The sequence below is a fragment of the Zalophus californianus genome, chromosome 4 (genome assembly GCF_009762305.2).
Source record: "Zalophus californianus isolate mZalCal1 chromosome 4, mZalCal1.pri.v2, whole genome shotgun sequence".
Taxonomy (NCBI): Eukaryota; Metazoa; Chordata; class Mammalia; order Carnivora; family Otariidae; genus Zalophus; species Zalophus californianus.
The window spans coordinates 24,088,464-24,107,766 of NC_045598.1; the positions used below are offsets into that span (position 1 = coordinate 24,088,464).

Sequence of the window (19,303 nt, forward strand, 5' to 3'; positions counted from 1 at the left end):
GGATGTGCAGCTATAAGCCAAGGAATGCCAAAGATTGCCAGCAAACCACCAGAAGCTAGGAAAAAGCAAAGAGAGATTCTCCTATAGGTTTTAGAGGGAACATGACCCTGCTGACACAGGGCAGGAGGGGCAGAGGGAGAGGGAGAGAATCTTAAGCAGACTCCCCACTGAATGTGAGCCCGATGCTGGGCTCAGTCTCACGAGTCTGAGATCATGACCTGAGCCGAAACCAAGAGTCAGATCCTTAACCAACTGTACCACCCAGGCTCCTCTCAGGCTGAGTTTTAAATGTTTTACTTAGAGCAGCCCATTCCATCCTTTCAGCTCTCTGTGAGGAAATTCTATTATTATCCTCACTTTATAATTAAGGAAACGGAAACACAGAATGGTCAAGCAAATCTCCCAAGGTGACAAAGATAGGTAAATGGAAGAGCCAAGATTTGGTGCCTGGCAGGCTGACTACAAGCTCTCATGCTCTCACCCAATACGCTACACAGCCATTTTGGATAAATATTTGCTGTAAGTTTCAACAGATGGATGGATGGATGGATGGATGGATGAGTAAATCTGGATACGGTACAAGCGTGAAAAATGGGGCGATGAAAAAAGAGAGGGATGGAGGATGAGCCCTTGTATCTGGCTCAGTTGACTTAGTAAATAAAGGCATCTGCATCCATAGAGGCAGGAAAAAGAGGGGCAAAGTCAGCTTTGAGGGGTGGAGGTTGAAGACTGAAGAAGGAATGAATACAATCTTGAAATGCTGAGTTTGAGTTGCTGTAAGTAAACAACTCAAGTAAGATGTCCAGTAGACTGCTGGACAAATGGATCTGGAGCTCCGGAAAGAGAGGTGGTTAGGAATTACAGATTTGGGAGCCTTCTTGGTGCTGAATGTCGGGGAGTTGAATGAGATCACCTAAGCAAGATGTGTGGGAAGAGACAAGCAGACCACCCACAGCACAGCCCTGGGGAAAACTGGAATTCAGGGGGCCAGCACAGGAAAAGGAGATTTTACCTACTAGCACAGGGTCTGTCATAGAAAGGACAGAAGTCAGCTTGTGGTGGGCTGGGGGTTGAATAAAAAGTGAACCAGAGGGTAAGCAGATGAGCTGCAGGTGATAGAGTGAGACACATAGCTTTGTGGGTTGGCGTCCAAGAACAGGTGCAGAGATGACTCTCCACAGTGCTGTGCTGGAGTAGCCCATACCAACTGACTGGTACATTTTAGGAATTTGCAATCTGGTTGTTAAATACAGCCATTATTTAAAATTAAGTTGTAAAAACTTACAAATAAATTATATTTAAAGACAAAGGTCATAAATTTTCAAACTCATCTCTCCCTAATTATTTACTACATTTTACTATTATCTGTGCCATTATTTGTTGTTTCTGTATAGCGGAAGTACTACAACTGCACTCTTCCCAGTTCTATGTTCAGTGACGTCTACTGATAGTTTGCAATTGGCCACGGCAGGGAGGGTATTTATACCATGGAAACTGGCAAGTGCTACAGGGCAGAATTTGATTTTTTGTTGATTGTCTACACTTAAGAAAGTAATAGAGAAAATGTTAGTAATGCATATTGAACTTAAAAGTACTTAGTGTCTATAGCCATTACATTGTAAATGACGCCAAAAGTTGAGGAAATAGTCTTCCAGTATTCAAAAACTATTATCCAGTTCTGCAAAGAAGTCACTCACATTGTTGATGGATGAGTGAAGTTTTAACGTAAATCTTCATTTTTTTACTTTTGAATCTTTAACATAGAGAAAAATTTCAACCAACATTTATGTTGGGTTTGTCAAGTGCAACCATAGACCGGTTAGGATGTAAGAGTTTGGCAAAAATCAACAAAAGCATTCCGTGAGAATTAACTGGGGGTGCCTGTGTGGCTCGGTTGGTTAAGCATCCGATTCTTGGTTTCAGCTCAGGTCATGATCTCAGGGTCGTGAGATCCAGTCCCGTATCGGGCTCTTAACTTAGGGGAGTCTGCTTCTCTCTTTCTCCCTCTCCCTCCACTCCTCCCCAAGTGCTCTTTCTCTCTCTCAAACAAATAAATAAATCTTTTTAAAAAATTGGGGGGGGTGCCTCAGTCGGTTAAGCATCTGCCTTCAGCTCAGGTCATGATCCTTGTGTCCTGGGACCAAGTCCCATAAGGGGTTCCTGCTCAGCAGGGAGTCTGCTTCTCCCTCTGTTCCTCCCCCCCATGCTCTCTCTCTCTCAAATAAATAAATAAACCTATAAAAATCAATTAGCTACATGGAATTTATAATAAAGAGTAATACATATTTTATTATTTTTAAATTGTATGTTACACATCCTTTGTATCAGTAAAATTTATAGTAAATTATTATGTGTGTGGGTATACACACACATACACACACACACACTCCTTCAACCTCCCGACTCCAGCAGAGGCAGAACAGTCTCACTCCTGGGAACGGGTCATTGGAGTGAAGGTAGCAAAAGCCTTCAGTGCTGAGGGGCTATAAGATGCACTGAATTTGCCCAGGATGAGAATGCCACCCAAACAACTCCATGCACTGAGTGATGGGGAGGGTGAGCAGAAGACAGCAGAAATGAGGGGTAGTGGTTGTAACAGCCTGATGGTCATTGTCTCAAGCTGGTGTTACTCAAGGATGGAAGAGCAATGGTCTGGACTTGGCCATGCAGGGATTGCTGAGCCCTAATTCCCACTGGCCTTTGTAGTACAGGGGTCACAGAAGAACAAGTAGCCTTCATTTTTGAGGTCCCAGAGAAAGCAGTGTCCTCAGGGGACAACTTGGTTTCAGTTAATAATAACAGCTTCCTCTTATTGAGTGCAAAGGGAGCCTAGTGATATGATCAGGGTTTCTAAGTTAGACATTTCAGGTTAGAATTCTGGCTCTGCCACTTCCTAGACATGTGATACTGGGCAAGCTATGTACTCTCTGAGCCCCACACCCCTGCCTCCTTATCCGACCTTACACTCAAAGGGCGCCTGGGTGGCTCACTTGTTAAGCATCTGCCTTCAGCTCAGGTCATGATCCCAGGGTCCTGGGATCGAGCCCCTGCACTGGGCTCCCTGCTCAGCGGGAAGCCTGCTTCTCCCTCTCCCACTCTCCCTGCTTGTGTTCCCTCTCTCGCTGTGTCTCTCTCTGTCAAATAAATAAACAAAATCTTAAAAAAAAAATTACAATTACACATGGGGGGCAGGGAGGGAAGTAAGAGGAATACATCATAATGTTAACAACAGTTTTCCCTGGATTGCAGGACCATTTAGTTTTTCTTTACTTCCTCTGTACTTCCCAAAACTCCTACAACCCTATTTTTATGTTCATTCTGAAAAAATATTTTTTAAAGCAAAGATTAGTATAGGAAGGAAAATCTTCATTTATTTTTTAAAATAGATTTTATTTATTTGACAGCACAAGCAGCAGGGAGAGGCAGAAAGAGGGAGAAGCAGGCTCCCCAGTGAGCAGGGAGCCCGATGTAGGGCTCAATCCCAGGACCCTGAGCCGAAGGCAGACACTTAACGAACTTGAGACACCTAGGCACCCCGGAAAATCTTCACTTAAAAATAAAAAAAGACCAGTGTTGTCTCAGGACATGAGAAAATTTTTAAAGTCTTCTGTGGTGAGTACACAGTCCTATCACCAGAGCAAATGACAGCAAAGGGCAGGAAAGGCATTTGCAGAGTTTAGCATTTCCAAGTCATCCTTCTTCACCAGTAAAAAAATGGATTCAGTTCAAAGGCTGTCTCCTCTTCTCTATTTTCTGTCTCATCCTGTGATTTTTACATTTCAGGAGGACTTATAATGAATAAAAGTGCTATACATTAATCTAAACATGATTCAAATCTTTAATTTATGTATTCATTAAAATTTTACCTGTTATCAATCTTAAGGTTCTAGGTGTTAATGGCAATTCTAAATGAAAGTCAAATATAATCATTTGCATAAAAGCATTAGAAGATGATTAACTGGTATTTTCATACAGCTGTGATCCATTCTGCACTTCTAGAGCTGAAAACAATGTTTCCCCTAAAAACATTTACCTATGCTAATCCTCATGAAGCTGCAGAACACCTTCCAGTTTTTCATGTACTTGGCTACATTTACAGCATGTTCATTACTGGAGTCACATTTCATATTTCCTGATTTTAAAAGACATTACAATTGTGCACCCATGAAAATTAGGCTGATTTCCACACCATCCCTTGAATATTTATGTGTTCCATTCCAACAGGAAGCTAAAGATTAAATCTACCCGTGTTAACAAATTCCCATTTGTGTGTTTTAGCACGATTTGGGGAATTTATTCCAATTTCAAGGGAATATATTCCAATTTCCAGGGGCCTAAACTTGAGGTACCCTAAAAAAATAAGTCACAGGGCTTAGGTAGAAAAGTGTTTTCGGAAAAGTGCTTTATCTATGCCGAATAAAAGCTGTAGCACTGGCAGCTCAGATCCAGCTCCAACTGCTAAAGCATGTCCAGGCTGGTTATCTAATGCCTCTGCAGGAATTTAGGCCATGCATTAATGCACTGAAGATAAAATCAATTTGAAAATTTCTTAAATCAAATACCAATCCTGGCATAAACTCTATGTGCAGGAGAACCAGCCAACAGTAATAGGAAGCCAATTATAAACTATAAAGCACTCTGCTCAAACGTCCTGGTTTGTTCCTAGTAGGGCCCATTACACAGTTTGCACAAGTTAAACCCACCGACTAGACAGAACTAGACATATGCATACATGTGCTCCCCCCACCCCATGCACACACACTCATAAAGATGCAGCTCAATTAACAGGAACTCGCTGAGTGCAAAAACTCACAGAAACATCCTGAATACAAACATCTTCCCATTCTGTTAAGGCAGAAGGAGCCAGGCATTTTAGAAATCAGGAGTGAATGCATATACTAGCCTGGCCAACTCCTTGCTATTACTTCCCTTCTCAGTTTCCTCATCTATAAAATGAGGTTAGCAATGAGTGGAAGCCTATGGAGATTACATGAGACAATGTATGTGAGATTCTGAGCACAGCTGTACTCGGCAGATCTTCCTCACTGCCCTGACCCCCAAACAGCAAAGGCATGGATGGCACTGAACTCTTCTAGCGTGGTTGGCAAGGTTGCGAGCAGTGAGGAATTCTATTTGCTTTCTTTATGGGTTGGTTTGGTTTTAAGATTTTATTTACTTATTTGAGAGAGAGAGCACAAGTGGAGAGGAGGGACAGAGGGAGAGGGAGAAGCAGACTCCTGGCGGAGCACAGAGCCCGACGTAGGGCTCGATCCCAGGACCCCGGGATCGTGACCCAACCCGAAGGCAGATGCTTAACCGACTGAGCCACCCAGGTGCCCCTCTATTTGGTTTCATTTGCAAGTGTGCTCTGCAGAGAAACTTAGAGGTGGGGGCCATTTTACAAATCTTTCCCAGGCCAGATATCCCAGCTGATGTAAATTAATCCCTTGAAATGTGAATGCAGATATACTGGTCATCTTTTCATGTAATCCAGGCTCTAAGGGCTGTAAAAAAGGATAGTTTTCTACCCTACTCCTCTGCTGCTCCCTTAGATGAGGCTCCAACCTCTGTCCTGGCCTACCACAGGCCATCATCAACCCACCATCCACAAATGGTTTTTCAACTTCTATTCTCTGCAATTCATTTTCACTCATTCAGCTGGTATTTATTGCATGCATAATGCGAATCAGGCACGGGGTTTACAGGGACGGTCTCTAAAGAGCTTCTTGAATAACCACTCTGAGCACAGATCTGACAATGTAACTGCTGTGCTTACCAACCTTCAGAGGATCCCCATTGCTCAAAGCAGAGATTCCCAACTTCGAGACCGATTTGGAATGACCTCGGTCATGCCTGGGCGTGGGTACTTTGAATAAACCACATGGTTGAGTCTCATGTCTCCTCCTGATTGAGAAACAGTAGAAAAACTTGCAAATTTCTTGCTCTGACTACGTAATACCCTCTGCAACATGACCCCAACCTTCCCAGGCTCACTAAACACAATTTGGCCTCTGCCTAGATTTTGCCTTTCCTCCTTACTATACTCCAGCCATACTACCCACACGGCTGTTTTGTGAGCATACCAAGCACACTCTTTCAAGTTTACACATACTGCTACAGGCACTACTTGGGAAGTGTTTCTAGCATTTTCACATAGCATTTCCACATAGTAGGCTCCTTCACCTTCCTCAGAGATCTTCCCTGACCATTCCATCTAACTCCATACATAACTCCAGTCACTAACCCCTTACCTGCTTTACTTTCTTCCAACCTTCATAGCACCCATCGTTATCTGCATATATATTCCTTAGTGGTGTCCCTGTTTATTCTTTCATCTCAACCAGAATGTAAGCCCTGTAAGGGCAGAGAGTTTGTGTAGTATGTGGTGGGGGCTCAAGCGCTTAGCCACTAAATCATCACTCTTTCTATAGGTGCTTCAGTCACAGCACTCAACATGCTATTTGTATAATCAAAGTCTAGGTTCTATTTGTTATTAAGAAACTGACTCAAACTCTTTCACAGAAGGGACAGGGGAAGGGGCAGAAACTACTGAGAAGGCCTCAAGGCAAAGTGGAACTTGGCTGGGCCAAGGCATTTCTCCCCAACTCCCAGGCCAGAGCCTTTTAGTTTTGTTCCCTAAGCTGCTACTCCATCCCCTTTGTCCTTTGTTTACTTAGCTCACATAGGACCCAACATATATACTAGCCCTAACTGGCTTCTCAACATCTAAGAGTCTCCCTCAGTAAAAAGTAAGAACTTGCTGGCCACTGGTTAGCTTTGGGCCAACAGTCTATCTCTGACCCAATTAGTTGTAGCCTTGGGGATGGAGAGGGAGGCACAAGGGAGGAGTGTCTAGCATGCTTCCTAGAGTTTGAGGATGACTGAAGCAGCCTGGCACAAATCCATACCCTCCAGAGATATCAAATCATGCCACTTCTCCCAAACATAGCTTGCTCTTTCATACCTCCACTCCCTTGTACTGGTTTTTCTGCCTGAAATGTACTTTCCCCATATCAACCTTTTTTTTCTAAGTGCATAATTCAGTAACATTTAGTACATTCACACTGTTGTGCAACCATCACCACAAATTCCAGAACATTTCATCACTACAAAAAGAAACCCCATACCCATGAGCAGTCACTCCACATCCTCACCCCCAAGCCAACCCCAGGCAACCACTCATGCTTTCAATTCTCTCGGGTATGTATCTAGAAGTGGTTATTGGATATATTGGAATTGCTAGGTTATATGGCAATTCTAAGTTTAACTCTCTGAGAAGCTGCCAAACTGTTTTCAAAAGAGGTTGCACCATTCTACATCCCCATCAGCAATGTATGATGGTTCCAATTTCTCCACACTCTTGCCGGGACTTGCCATCATCCATCTTTTTTATTTTAGCCATCCTAGTGGATGTGAAGTGATACCTTGCACATCAGCTTTTTCTACGTCACACTTCAAAGCCCAGCTCAAATATGACCACTGACCACTGTGGAACTTCCTAACATGCTCCTGGACAGTTTTAGTTACTCGCTTCTCCATAGTACCATCATTTACCTATTAGTGCCAATTCATTCAAGAATTACTGAGCACCTACTACATGCCAAGCATCATTCTAGGTGAAGATAATAGTGAACGAAACAGACACACAAAAATCCCTGTGCCCTATGGGGCTTAGTCTGGTGGAGAGAGGCAAACAATAAAAAGTTTGTGAAATGGTGTTAAGTGGTATGGGGTAAAGCAAAGCACAGCAGGGCAACAGAACATGCCAGTGGTATGGGGGTGGCAATTCTAAAGTGAAGGTCATGGAAGGTCTCATTGAAATTACAGTTGAGCAGGAATTGAAATTGTTTGAACTATGGGACATCCATGAGAGATGTCAAGTAGGCTTTGGAAAATGGGTCTGGAGTCCAGAGAATAGAGTCCAGGCAGATAGAGCAGTAGTGGAGATAATGAAGAACCAGAACTTCATATTCAGGTATTGGCTGCTAAACTAGGTGAAAACTCGAGTAGAGGTCTGTCCTAGAAGGCAAAAATCTGTGTTCATTTTCTATTGCAGCTGTAACAAATTAACACAAACTTGTGGCTTAAAACACAAATTTATCATCCTACAGTTCTACACAAGTCCCACATGGGACTAAAATCAAGGTGTTGGTAGGCTGAGTTCCTTTTTGGGAGACACTAGGAGAGAATGTTTCCTTGATCTTTCCAGGTTCTATAGGCCCCCTTCCTGATCTTCCAAGCCAGCAACATTCCATCTCTCAAACCATTCTTCCTTAGTCCCATCTCCTGATCTCATAGTCAAAAAAGATCCTCTGCTTCTAAGGACTCATGCAATTAAACTAGACCCATCTAGATAATCTGAGATAATCTCCCCAACTCAAGATCCTTAATCACAGCCATGATGTCTCTTTTACCAGGTAGCCTATTTACAGGTTCCAGGGATTTCAAGTATGGACATGGGATGGGGGTTGGGGTACTATTCCTCCTACACAGTAAATGAGGAAAGCATTTCAAAAAGGAGTGATCAACCATGTAATATGCTAACATGTCGGGGAAAAAAAGTTAAGGATAAAGAATTGACCATTGGATTAAGTACCATAAAGGTTCTAGTAATCTTTACATGGGCAGTTTCAATGGAATTAAAATCGTCATTGGAGTGGGTTCAAGACAAAAGTACAGCGTGCAGTTGGAGAACTCTTTTGAGTTTTGCTATAAAGAGCAAAGGGGATGAGTGTGGGCCAAACAGGATTTTTTTTTTTTTAACATGGAAGAAGTAATAATATGTGGTAGGCTGATGGGAATGATCCAGCAGAGGGAAGTTAACGAACAGAACGTCTAAATCTGTGCCCTCGGAATGGGGATGGGATCTAGTACACAACTAGAACAGCCTGCCTTACCAAGGGCATGGACAATCTATGTGCCTGGAGGAAAGACAGAGCATACAAGCAGAGATGCAGGTAGTAAGTAGATGTGATGGCAGGAGCCTGTGGAAATTTCCTTGTTTCTATTTTCTAAGTTTGGGGACGCGGGGGGAAAGGCCATAAACAGAGAGAATGGGAAAGTATTAAAATCTAAGTGTTTTCAAGGAGAGTCGAAGAGTATATGAAATAAAGAAATGTAGCAGGATTGTCAGATGGTACTAAGGCCTATTTGAGGTCATGACTTTAAACACAGAGACAGAGTCAGCATGTTCAGTTGCGCAAGTGCGCAAGTGCAGATAAGGTGGCAGACTGAACTTAACCAAAAATGGAGTTTAGCCAGGCAAGTATAATGAAGCAAGAGATGGGGCAGGGTAATTTGCTGTGTAGCTAAGAGTGAATTTAACAACTGACCACTGAATCTAAGGTAGGTAATGAACAGGAGGTGGGAAATTTAAAATAGGGAAAAGGATCAATGAACTCTAAGTCACACATGTATTGTAACCGCTTACTCTGTTCGTAACATCTACAGCTCTAACTCCTCTTCCAGATTAAGATCCTCCAAAGCGGGAAGTGTCTTCTCTTCTCATTCTTAGTACCTTAGCAGATAAGCTTGTTTTCTGAATGGATGGATGGACGCTTACCCTTGGTCTAAGGGAAATTCCCCACCCCCCAGTCCTATGATATAAAGTTCCTCCTTTCTCACTGTTCTCTAAGAGTTTGAGTAAAAAGTTGCAATGCTTCATCAAAAGCTATAGTATAAACAAATCCCTTGGAAAGAGACTAGATGCCTAATTCCTGCAGTGTTGTGTCCAAGAACTAAACCACAAAATGTACCAGATGCATCCCAACTCAAGTTTACCCTTATTGAACACCTGGGTGGCATGAAATCTTTGAACTTCCCAACCTCTAATTATTTCACCTCCTTACAGTAATTAACAGAACAGGCCTTGAGAATACCAAGTTTTCTAAGGAGACATAAATGAAATTGAACCTGGGGTGGAGAACGATACACAGACAAAGAGCATGTAAAATAAGTTTTATTGTTCTTTAAAAGGGTTCAGGGTTTGGTTTTAAATCAGGCTGCACACCTTTCATCAGTCTGACATCTCTCTCACCATGTCAAACTGGCTTCAGCTAGCAATACTTCATTAAATCCAAAAGAAAAAAACTTTTAATTTTGAGGAAGAAAATCCAGTTCTGAGAACAATTAACATTAGTATGTGATTTAAAACAAAATGAGGGATAATGTTTCTTGTCGCTTTATACACCCTTCTCCGCATACAGAACCAGGAATGTAATTTTCCTATCTCAGGCAGGCACTGATGCTGCTGGACACTGCACACACATATACACACACATACACACACACTCCCCACAAACAAAATCAGAGCATGTCAAAGGGAAAAAGGTTGTTACTGTATTGATCAAAACCCTTGAAGTCAATAGACAGTCTAAGTTTAGAGGGTATGCTGTTTTGATCTTGATCCTATGTTAAAGGAATCTATTGTCATGTTCTGAAATAAAGAATTTTGGAGAGTACCATCATTTTTCACTTTAAAATTCTAGAAACAGTTTCAAAAAGCATTATTTTGTTTTGTTTTCTGGGATGGGAGAGGAGAGAATCTACAGATATTTATTTAGTTAAAAATCAAAACAACTCCGGCATAGGAAATAGGCAGTTCACATAGCCAGCCAACGTCTGAGGTATCATCAGTGTGAGACAAGGTCCCAGTCCATTCCTACTGGCCTAGCTGATCCAAAAAAAATGGGAAGTTTATGGCTCTGCATAGCAAATTCCAGCAAGACAAGATGACCCTAAGCCTTTATTCAAATCCTTAGAAGCAGAGCACTATTAATATTTAGATGTAGAGCGCAAGAGCCCCCGATGGTCTCCTTCAACTTGCTTTGTCAATGCAGCCCGGTCACAACTGCCTTCTGCGAAGGAGCAGAATAGCTTCTCTAGATCAGCACATTGAACCTGGCAGAGAATCCGTGAAAATAACAGTACACCATTTCATCAACAATAGTCTCTTTGCTACTCATTGGGTTGCTTTATGTCTCTCTTCTACCCTGTATGGCCTGTGGACACATACTCACTAGGTATTGTTGGTTTAGAACCAGCAATTTTTTTTTTTTTAATCTCATAAAGAACCTAGTAAGAAAATAACAAGGCAATCAGTGGTTAAACTGAACTGTACATATGGGGGCAGTTTGGAAAATACAAATCACAGGCATTTCTCAAGTCCAAAATATCCTATCTTTGCTGTTATTCCTTTCACCGTTCCTGAAAATTCATAGTACGAGTAAGTCCTAAATAAAAATTTTAAACTACCAGCATTCTCTGACATCATCAGACAGAAAATCAGAGTAATGTTACAAACCCACAATTCTAGAAAGTGTAGAAAGTGTGCTAACTCTCTGCCTGGACACTTCTTTAGTGATGGCCTGGAGTGCTCCCCTTCAGAAAAGAGAAGTTTCTGGGATACCCACTTAGCTTCATTGGTTGGAAAAGAGAAAAATTCGACTCTCAGCTAAGTTCTTTGAGAAGAAAGACTATTCTTAAAATGCCTTTTCCCCACTAATTTACCAAAATAAAAACCAAAACAAAAGGCTCTTGGCTACTTTGCCTAATGCTGAATAGGGTTTTCAAGAGAAGAAACTAACATGAACACCCATCATCAGTAAAGACTAAAAACCACCTGGATCATATAATATATATGCCACTGCTTTTTTTTTTTTTTTTTGGTGTTTTTTGTTTCTTTTTTTGTTTTGTTTTTTGTTTTTTCTAAAAGTGCCCAGGTGGGCTTAAGGCTGCCAGACTGCACACACACCTACAGCAACAAGGGCTTCTCCTATTCCATCTACAACATGTATTAGGGGAAAAAAGAGGGATAGGGGAAAGAAGAGCAGAGGGGGAAAATATACACCCACCACCACTGAAAGAAAGAAAGAAAAAGAAAGAAAGAAAAAAAAGGAAAGGAAAGGAAAGAAAGAAAAAAGAAATGAAAAGAAAAAAGAAAACAAAGGAAAGGAAAGGAAAAGAAATCCCACAACAGGGAGATCTATGTGCCAAGCATAATGGAAAAGTGTGCTCCCCAAACAGATGGTTCTGCACAGGCTAATGTTCTGCTGGTTTTCCTCAGAGACCTATTTTGAAAAGTTAAAAAAGACAGGAGATTTTGATATAATTCAATCCTGGCAGAAATTCAAACTCCAACAATTAGGAGCAAAATCATCCTTCACTGAATTAATCCCTTTTTTCTTTCTCTTTTTCTTTTCTTAAACATTTTATTCATGTTATAGAGGGATTTCTTTTTTGTTTGCTTTTTTCCAATCATTAGGAAAGTGGTTGAGGAGTACTGAATCCATCACTACTTTGGTGACACAGTTAAAGATTCCAGATTCACATTTCCAGGTACCAAGAGTTCCCTCTAAATGTACAATCAAGTCAGCCTTCGTTTACACTTCTTTCTACTGAACACAGCAGTGCCCATTGGTGTCTCTGACGCGCAATCGCATCTTAGGTCGGTATTTCTCCAGGTAAAGCAGCTGTTTGGAATTGAATGCTCCCCTTCTTTTTCTGAAAATACAAGAATGACAAACTTGATCATGTAAAAAAAGAGCTGTCTCACTGAAATGCATTATTTATGGCCTAAGGCCTTTCTAACTCCACACAGCTCAAAAAGAGCATTATTTCCTATACCATATCACTTAAGAGGAAGGGCTGATGGGTGAGCAAGCAGTGTGTGAAGCAGCAGGCACAGATGGCATTCCTTTAACTATGTCACTTTCCTAGAGCTGCTACCATACATTTCATGCCCTCTTATCAGTCTTTTTTTTTTTTTTTTTTTTTAAAGAAAAGGTTGAAAGGGAAAGGACAAGATAGTGACTGCCAAAGAATTCTGGACAACAAAATAACATGGCCCATTATTCCAGACTGATGCCAAGATTGTCTGAGCAATACCATCCTGATTTGTGCCTGAACAGGCCACTTAAGAGGCATAGGTGATTAACTCCTTCTCTATGGATTCTTCCCTGCCTCTTGGTCATAGCTGCATTTGGAAGGTATTTTAGATATCCATTAAGAGAGTCACTAGATCACTTAGACTACTACCTGGCAATTCATTTTAAAGATTCCTAGATATTCAAGTCATATACTGGACATATTCTACAGTGTCCAAATTTGCCAGCTAAATTAGCAAATCTTTAAATCTGGGAGCCAACAGGACTATTACGAATCTCTCTACCACTTGTTCCTTTTGATTTCTTCAATCAATCTTTTAAGCCAACAAATTATTCCATACTACAAAGGGTACTTTCCATAATTCCTTCTTCTTGTATGGTCTTCTTTATGTGTTTCTGAACATAAAACTTCATACTCACTGTCTTATAAACTGAACTGCATCTTCATACTTCATTCCACATTCAATCAAAGCAAGTGCAACCAGCACAGGTGCCCTACAGAGAGAAACTCATTTGTAAATACCCACAAGTCTTTGGAATTAAAGGATTTTTTTTTTAAAGATTTTATTTATTTATTTGAGAGAGTGAGTGAGTGAGAGAGGGGTGAGGGGGAAGCAGACTCCCCACTCAGCAGGGAGCCCAATGTGGGGCTCAATCCCAGAACCTGGGGATCATGACCTGAGCCAAAGGCAGACACCTAAGCGACTGAGGCACCCAGGCACACTGACTTTTTTTAAAACCCAGGATTACATATTACCAAAACAATGCAAAGCTTGAGCTTTCCTTTTCTTCCCTTATATTAAAATATCTGTTTTCCCTATACAGTAAAAATGTCTGTATCATGATACTGTCTATGGTGTCATCCACTTTTAGTAAAGCACTAAATTCTACATCTTCATTAAGAGATCTTTATTCTTGGGGCACCTGGGTGGCTCAGACAGTCAAGCGTCCGACTCTTGATTTCGGCTCACATCATGATCTCGGCTCACATCATGATCTCAGTGTTGTGAGATCAAGCCCTGTGTGGGGCTCCACATTGCGCATGAAGCCTGCTTAAGATTCTCTCTCCCTATCCCTCTGCCCCTCCCTGCTCCCCTGCAGGCATGCACTCACTCTCTAAAAAGATCTTTATTCTTTAAAACATCACATTATTATCTCAAATTTACACATTATAGGTCATCAAAAATTCATCGGGCTTTAACCATCATCACACAGTAAGAAAAAAAAAATGACCAAATGTGTCATCTATATTGAGTATCTCAGAAATTTCATTACAAATCCATTTTAGTAGCTTTTCCTCATCAAATACTAAAAAGGTGCTAGATTTCTTCAACAAAATCCTTTCTGTGAGCTAGGAGAGTGTCAGAGAATTGGTCATTAGGAACAGTTCTCTATGTAAGTATGTGGGGTTTTTTTGTTTTTTACATCTAACAAGGGACACTGAGGCCTGAGCAGGTCTCAACCTGTCTGTGGTTTGGGAATATTATATGCTTCAAAAAGCAAAGTAGAGGGTTTGTCTTCTGGGAAGACAAAGCTGTCTTCTCCTCTGAAAAAGTCTCCAACATAGTTGGATTTGGCATCTTCTAGGAATAGGAAGGCAGGGATTGAGGCCTCATGAGTCTGGGTTTACAGCTGAGGTAGAGAGAGAAGACAGTGATTATAACCAGAAAGTCCAGGTGAGCTGTAGTTACCTCCAGTACTCCTCACTATTAACACCCACTCTGGGTTTCAGGACAGTCACAGAAATAGATTCCTTAACAATAAAATAACAGTAATACACACACAGACAAAAATCTAGCAAGGGAAATGACGTTTTAAAATGTCCACTACATGGCACCAACTTTGGACTACCTGCTAGGATAGCTACCAGTTACCAAACTGCGTAAGTCAAGTTAGAACACTACCTTCACCCTTCAGAATAAGGACTGGGAACTTCTGACCCTGAAGAAGAAACTGTACCACACTAAACTGCAAAAAAAGGAAAAGAGCAAACAAAAGGGCTGAGCAGGGGTAATAACCTGAGTCACCACCACCTTGAGGCAACAGCAGCCTGCACTAATGTTCTTCTGAGTCAAAGTGCACATCATAAACTGGCATTTAATCTGCTCTTGATGAGAGTGTTGCAACACCATTCCATGCAATGCTCAAGGAAAAAGGTTTTAAAATCAAAGTTACTTTTTGTTCTCCGTACATCTCCTTTCAGAAGTTTAAAGTTCAGCCATCTGCTCTGCACCTATTAATTTCCCATTCATCTCAATCCAAAATTAACCACATATAGATTCTTCAGAATCTAAAATTATTTTAATTTTGTTGCCCATTTCAAAGACCTAAGCCTCTGAATATGTGAAATAATGAGGAAAAAAACTCATACTGAATTAACCAATTTTTAGCTCAAATATAAAATAATTACATTAAATCAGTTTTGAAACAATTTCTGAGCCATCATCCACTAAATCTATTATGGGCATCAGAATCAGACAACCCATGAAACACAAAAAGCTGTCTTAAGAAACCATTACACGAGCTTCTGCTCTCATTTTCCTTTCCTTCATGCAATTTAATATTTGGTGTAATAAATACAAACTTCTACCAAAGTTAAATTTTTGATAATGAATTCTGGGACAAAAAGGTAAGAGCTTACCTTCCCAATCCTGCAACACAATGCACTGCAACACAGCAACCTGGCTCTTCACGAAATTTGGTTTTTAACAGGTTTAGCCAATCGTCTACTATCTGATTAGGGGGTGGCGCTCCATCATCAAATGGCCAATCCTGGAAAGAAAAGATCTTTTACATTAAATTGTTATTTTCTGTGGAATAGTATCTAATGCAGAACAGCTGCATAGAACACAGAGTGGATCTAACTTTTTTTTTTAGGGGGTGGGTACAGAGAGGGAGGGAGGGGAGAGCGAGAGAGAATCTTTTTTTTTATTTTTTATTGTTACGTTAATCACCATACATTACATCATTAGTTCTTGATGTAGTGTTCCATGATTCATTGTTTGTGCATAACACCCAGTGCTCCACGCAGAACGTGCCCTCTTTAATACCCATCACCAGGCTAACCCATCCCCCCACCCCCTCCCCTCTAGAACCCTCAGTTTGTTTTTCAGAGTCCATGGTTCGTCTCCCCCTCCCCCTCCGACTTACTCCCCTTCATTCCTCCCCTCCTGCTATCTTCTTCTTTTTCTTTTTTCTTAACATATGTTGCATTATTTGTTTCAGAAGTACAGATCTGTGATTCAACAGTCTTGCACAATTCACAGCGCTCACCATAGCACATACCCTCCCCAATGTCTATCACCCAGCCACCCCATCCCTCCCACCCCTCATCACTCCAGCAACACTCAGTTTGTTCCCTGAGATTAAGAATTAGAGAGAGAGAATCTTAAGCAGACTCCACGCCCAGCACAGAGCCCAATGTAGGGCTTGATCTCACAACCTTGAGATCATGATCTGAGCCAAAATCAAGAGCTGGACACTTAACCGACTGAGCCATCCAGGTGCCCCTACATATCTATTCTTTTTTTTTTTTTTAAGATTTTACTTATTTGAGAGAGAGCGCACAAGCAGGGGGAGGGGCAGAGGGAGAGGGAGAGGGAGAAGCAGACTCTCTGCTGAACAGGGAGCCCGACGCGGGACCCTGAGATCATGACCTAAGCCGAAGGCAGACGCTTAACCGACTGAGCCACCCAGGCCCCCCAATATATACCTATTCTTAATAACACAATTCTGATCACTGCTGAAAGTTTTTTCTAAGATCAAAATTCATGTGTGCCAAGGAACTCAGGCTTCTCAATGACATGTTGTCAGCACTGTAAGCATCTAATTTTATCTTACAGAAATCTCTTATCAAGTGATAAGAAACTAGTGTTCTTCAAATATTTTATCTGAACAAAGCAATAATTAGACATAATAGAGAAAACTCTAATTAGGGCCTCGGCAAAGTAAGAGAGAATACAACACCTGTCAATATAATTTAAAGGTCCACTCTGGCAAAGAAGCATTATCAACTAGTATCTCATTGATCTCTACAAATATTTTGAGGATTATCCCCCAAATAGTTCTAAGCTATGATGCCTTTTCTTTAGAGAAAGGCTCTCTCATAAGAAATCTCCAGTAGTTAGCATATCATAACAGAAATATACTACCATCTTTGTGTTTGTATATTTTTAAAAAAGGGGTGGGGAGCACCTGGGTGGCTGTCAGTTAAGCATCTGCCTTCAGCTTGGGTCATGATCCCAGGGTCCTGGGATCAAGCCCTGTGTGTCTGGCTCCCTGCTTGGTGAGGAGTCTACCTCTCCCTCTCCCTCTGCTCCTCTCCCACTTGTGCACACGCTTTAATAAATAAAATCTTTAAAAATAAATAAATAATAGTAAATATTTTTAAAGCTCTGCTTAAATTATACAGATCCCATCTAACAAGCACAAGTGCCACATGATAGGGTCCTGAGCAAATGGAGACCTTTTTCCCAAGTATCCCTTTCTCTTTTAATATTCATCGATTTGTGTATGTGTGTGTTTTTAAGTAATCTCTACCCCCAAGGTGGGGCTGAAACTTCACAACTCCAAGATCGAGAGTAGCATGTTCTACTGACTGAGCCAGCCAGGCGCCCCTTGGGTTGTTTTTTAATTAAGACCAACCCCGTGTGCATATAGGCAGGGTTTATCTTCCTTTCTACCTAGCAAAAGGGCCTAAGAAACCAACATAAATCAGCTTTAAAGAGGGGAAGGGAATTCACATTTTGCATTCCCTCTCTCCCATCTACCTTCAAGGACAGAAATGCAAAAACGCTGGGAATTTTTTTTAAAACATAAGATTATTCTGGGGCACCTGGGTAGCTCAGTTGGTTAAGCGACTGCCTTTGGCTCAGGTCATGATCTTAGGGTCCTGGGATCGAGCCCCGCATTGGGCTCCCTGCTTGGCGGGAAGCCTGCTTCTCCCTTTCCCACTCCCCCTGCTTGTGTTCCCTCTCTCACTGTCTCTCTGTCAAATAAATAAATAAAATCTTAAAAAAAAAAACCCATAAGATTATTCTAATGAGATTGGATAAGGACACTTTAAGATGCTAGAGAAAGAAAAGTGACAAAGCACTAAATTGATTCTGCACTCATTATGGGCACCACTAGAACACTTCATGTAGCACCATTAGCTGTGACAACACATTATGTTTGATTTGTCAACTACACCCCATAATTAAAGGGCTGTCAGTGTTATCATTACAAATGTCACTAAGTTTAACTGTAAATAGCAGTAAAATCAGTAAGCAAGTACCTTAGTTGAGAGCTTACTTCCTCTAATACTCCCTAAAATGCATCCAGTTAAGTAACAATAATATGAAACATGCTTCACTTACTCATATAAAGCAGTTTCTATCAAAAAAAAATCATTAAAATAATTATTTAGAACTGTCTGAACTTCAAACTGACAACTGAAACCACCATTAGTCTTTTCCAATATGCCTCTGATTTGCAAGAACATTAGTCAAAAGATTTTAAAGGTCTTATTTTGGGGACAACCTCTTACAAAGTATTCCAGGGGCGCCTGGGTGGCTCAGTCAGTTGAGCATCTGACTCTTGGTTTTGGCTCAGGTCACGACCTCAGGGTCATGAGATCAAGCCCTTCATAAGGTTCCCCACTCAGCACAGAGTCAGCCTGAGATTCTTTCTCTCTTCTCCCTCTGCCCCTCCCCCCACACTCGCAGGCTCTCTTTCTCACTCTAAAATAAATAAATAAATAAAATCTATAAAGTATTACAAAACTTCTTCACTTAGCAAAAGTAGATTAACAATCCACTTAAAATCTCTGGAAAAAGCAAAGAAATTCCAAGCTTAATTCTAAATGTCCTTCTTGTTTAAAAGTTTAAGTTAGACCTTTAATTTTATCCGATCATAGCTATTTAAAACGAAAGTGTAGATTTAAAGGTGTAGAATAAATCCCAGACCTACCATTATCTTTGACAAACTGGTTCAAGTTCTTTAGTTCATCTCTATCTCATAAAGGTGTTTACCAACATTACTGATTCAAACAAACTATAGTCAGTCCACAGTTCATTTTCTCACACATGCCATCTGTCAAAACAAACTGATTTCTCATCTGCCCACTGGAGAACATACTCACAATACAGGAAAAAGAACTTGTAGTCAGCCTAGTTTCAGAAGTTAAAATTTTGTTTTTATATTTTTAAACACGGGGTTACATTTTATACATGTTTATATGTATCCCCAGTGATTTTCAGCCAGGGCACCTTAAAGTCCTTTAGAAATGGGAATGAAAGCAAATTATTACCATACCATTCTATTAAAAAACATAATGATTGGCTATTTAGTTTTTGTGTTTTCACCAAAATGGAGGTGAGGAAACTTTGTGGATCAGACATGAGACAACTGCCTTACCAACAGGACATTTATTTTCTTTG

At 40.9% G+C, this 19,303-nt stretch overlaps 1 protein-coding gene across 3 annotated transcripts in view; it reads right to left on the reverse strand.

Annotated features, from left to right (window-relative positions):
* Positions 1–9,941: 9,941 nt before the first annotated feature.
* Positions 9,942–19,303, reverse strand: part of PTP4A2 (protein tyrosine phosphatase 4A2) — a 30,076-nt gene continuing 20,714 nt past the window's right edge. For all 3 annotated transcript variants that reach the window (XM_027607456.2, XM_027607450.2, XM_027607465.2), the window contains exons 4-6: positions 15,526–15,656; positions 13,305–13,379; positions 9,942–12,501 (exon numbers count right to left, since the gene is read on the reverse strand). In XM_027607456.2, the coding sequence (XP_027463257.1) occupies positions 12,393–12,501; positions 13,305–13,379; positions 15,526–15,656 (315 nt within the window). In that variant the 3' untranslated portion in view covers positions 9,942–12,392. The remainder of the gene's footprint in view (positions 12,502–13,304; positions 13,380–15,525; positions 15,657–19,303) is intronic.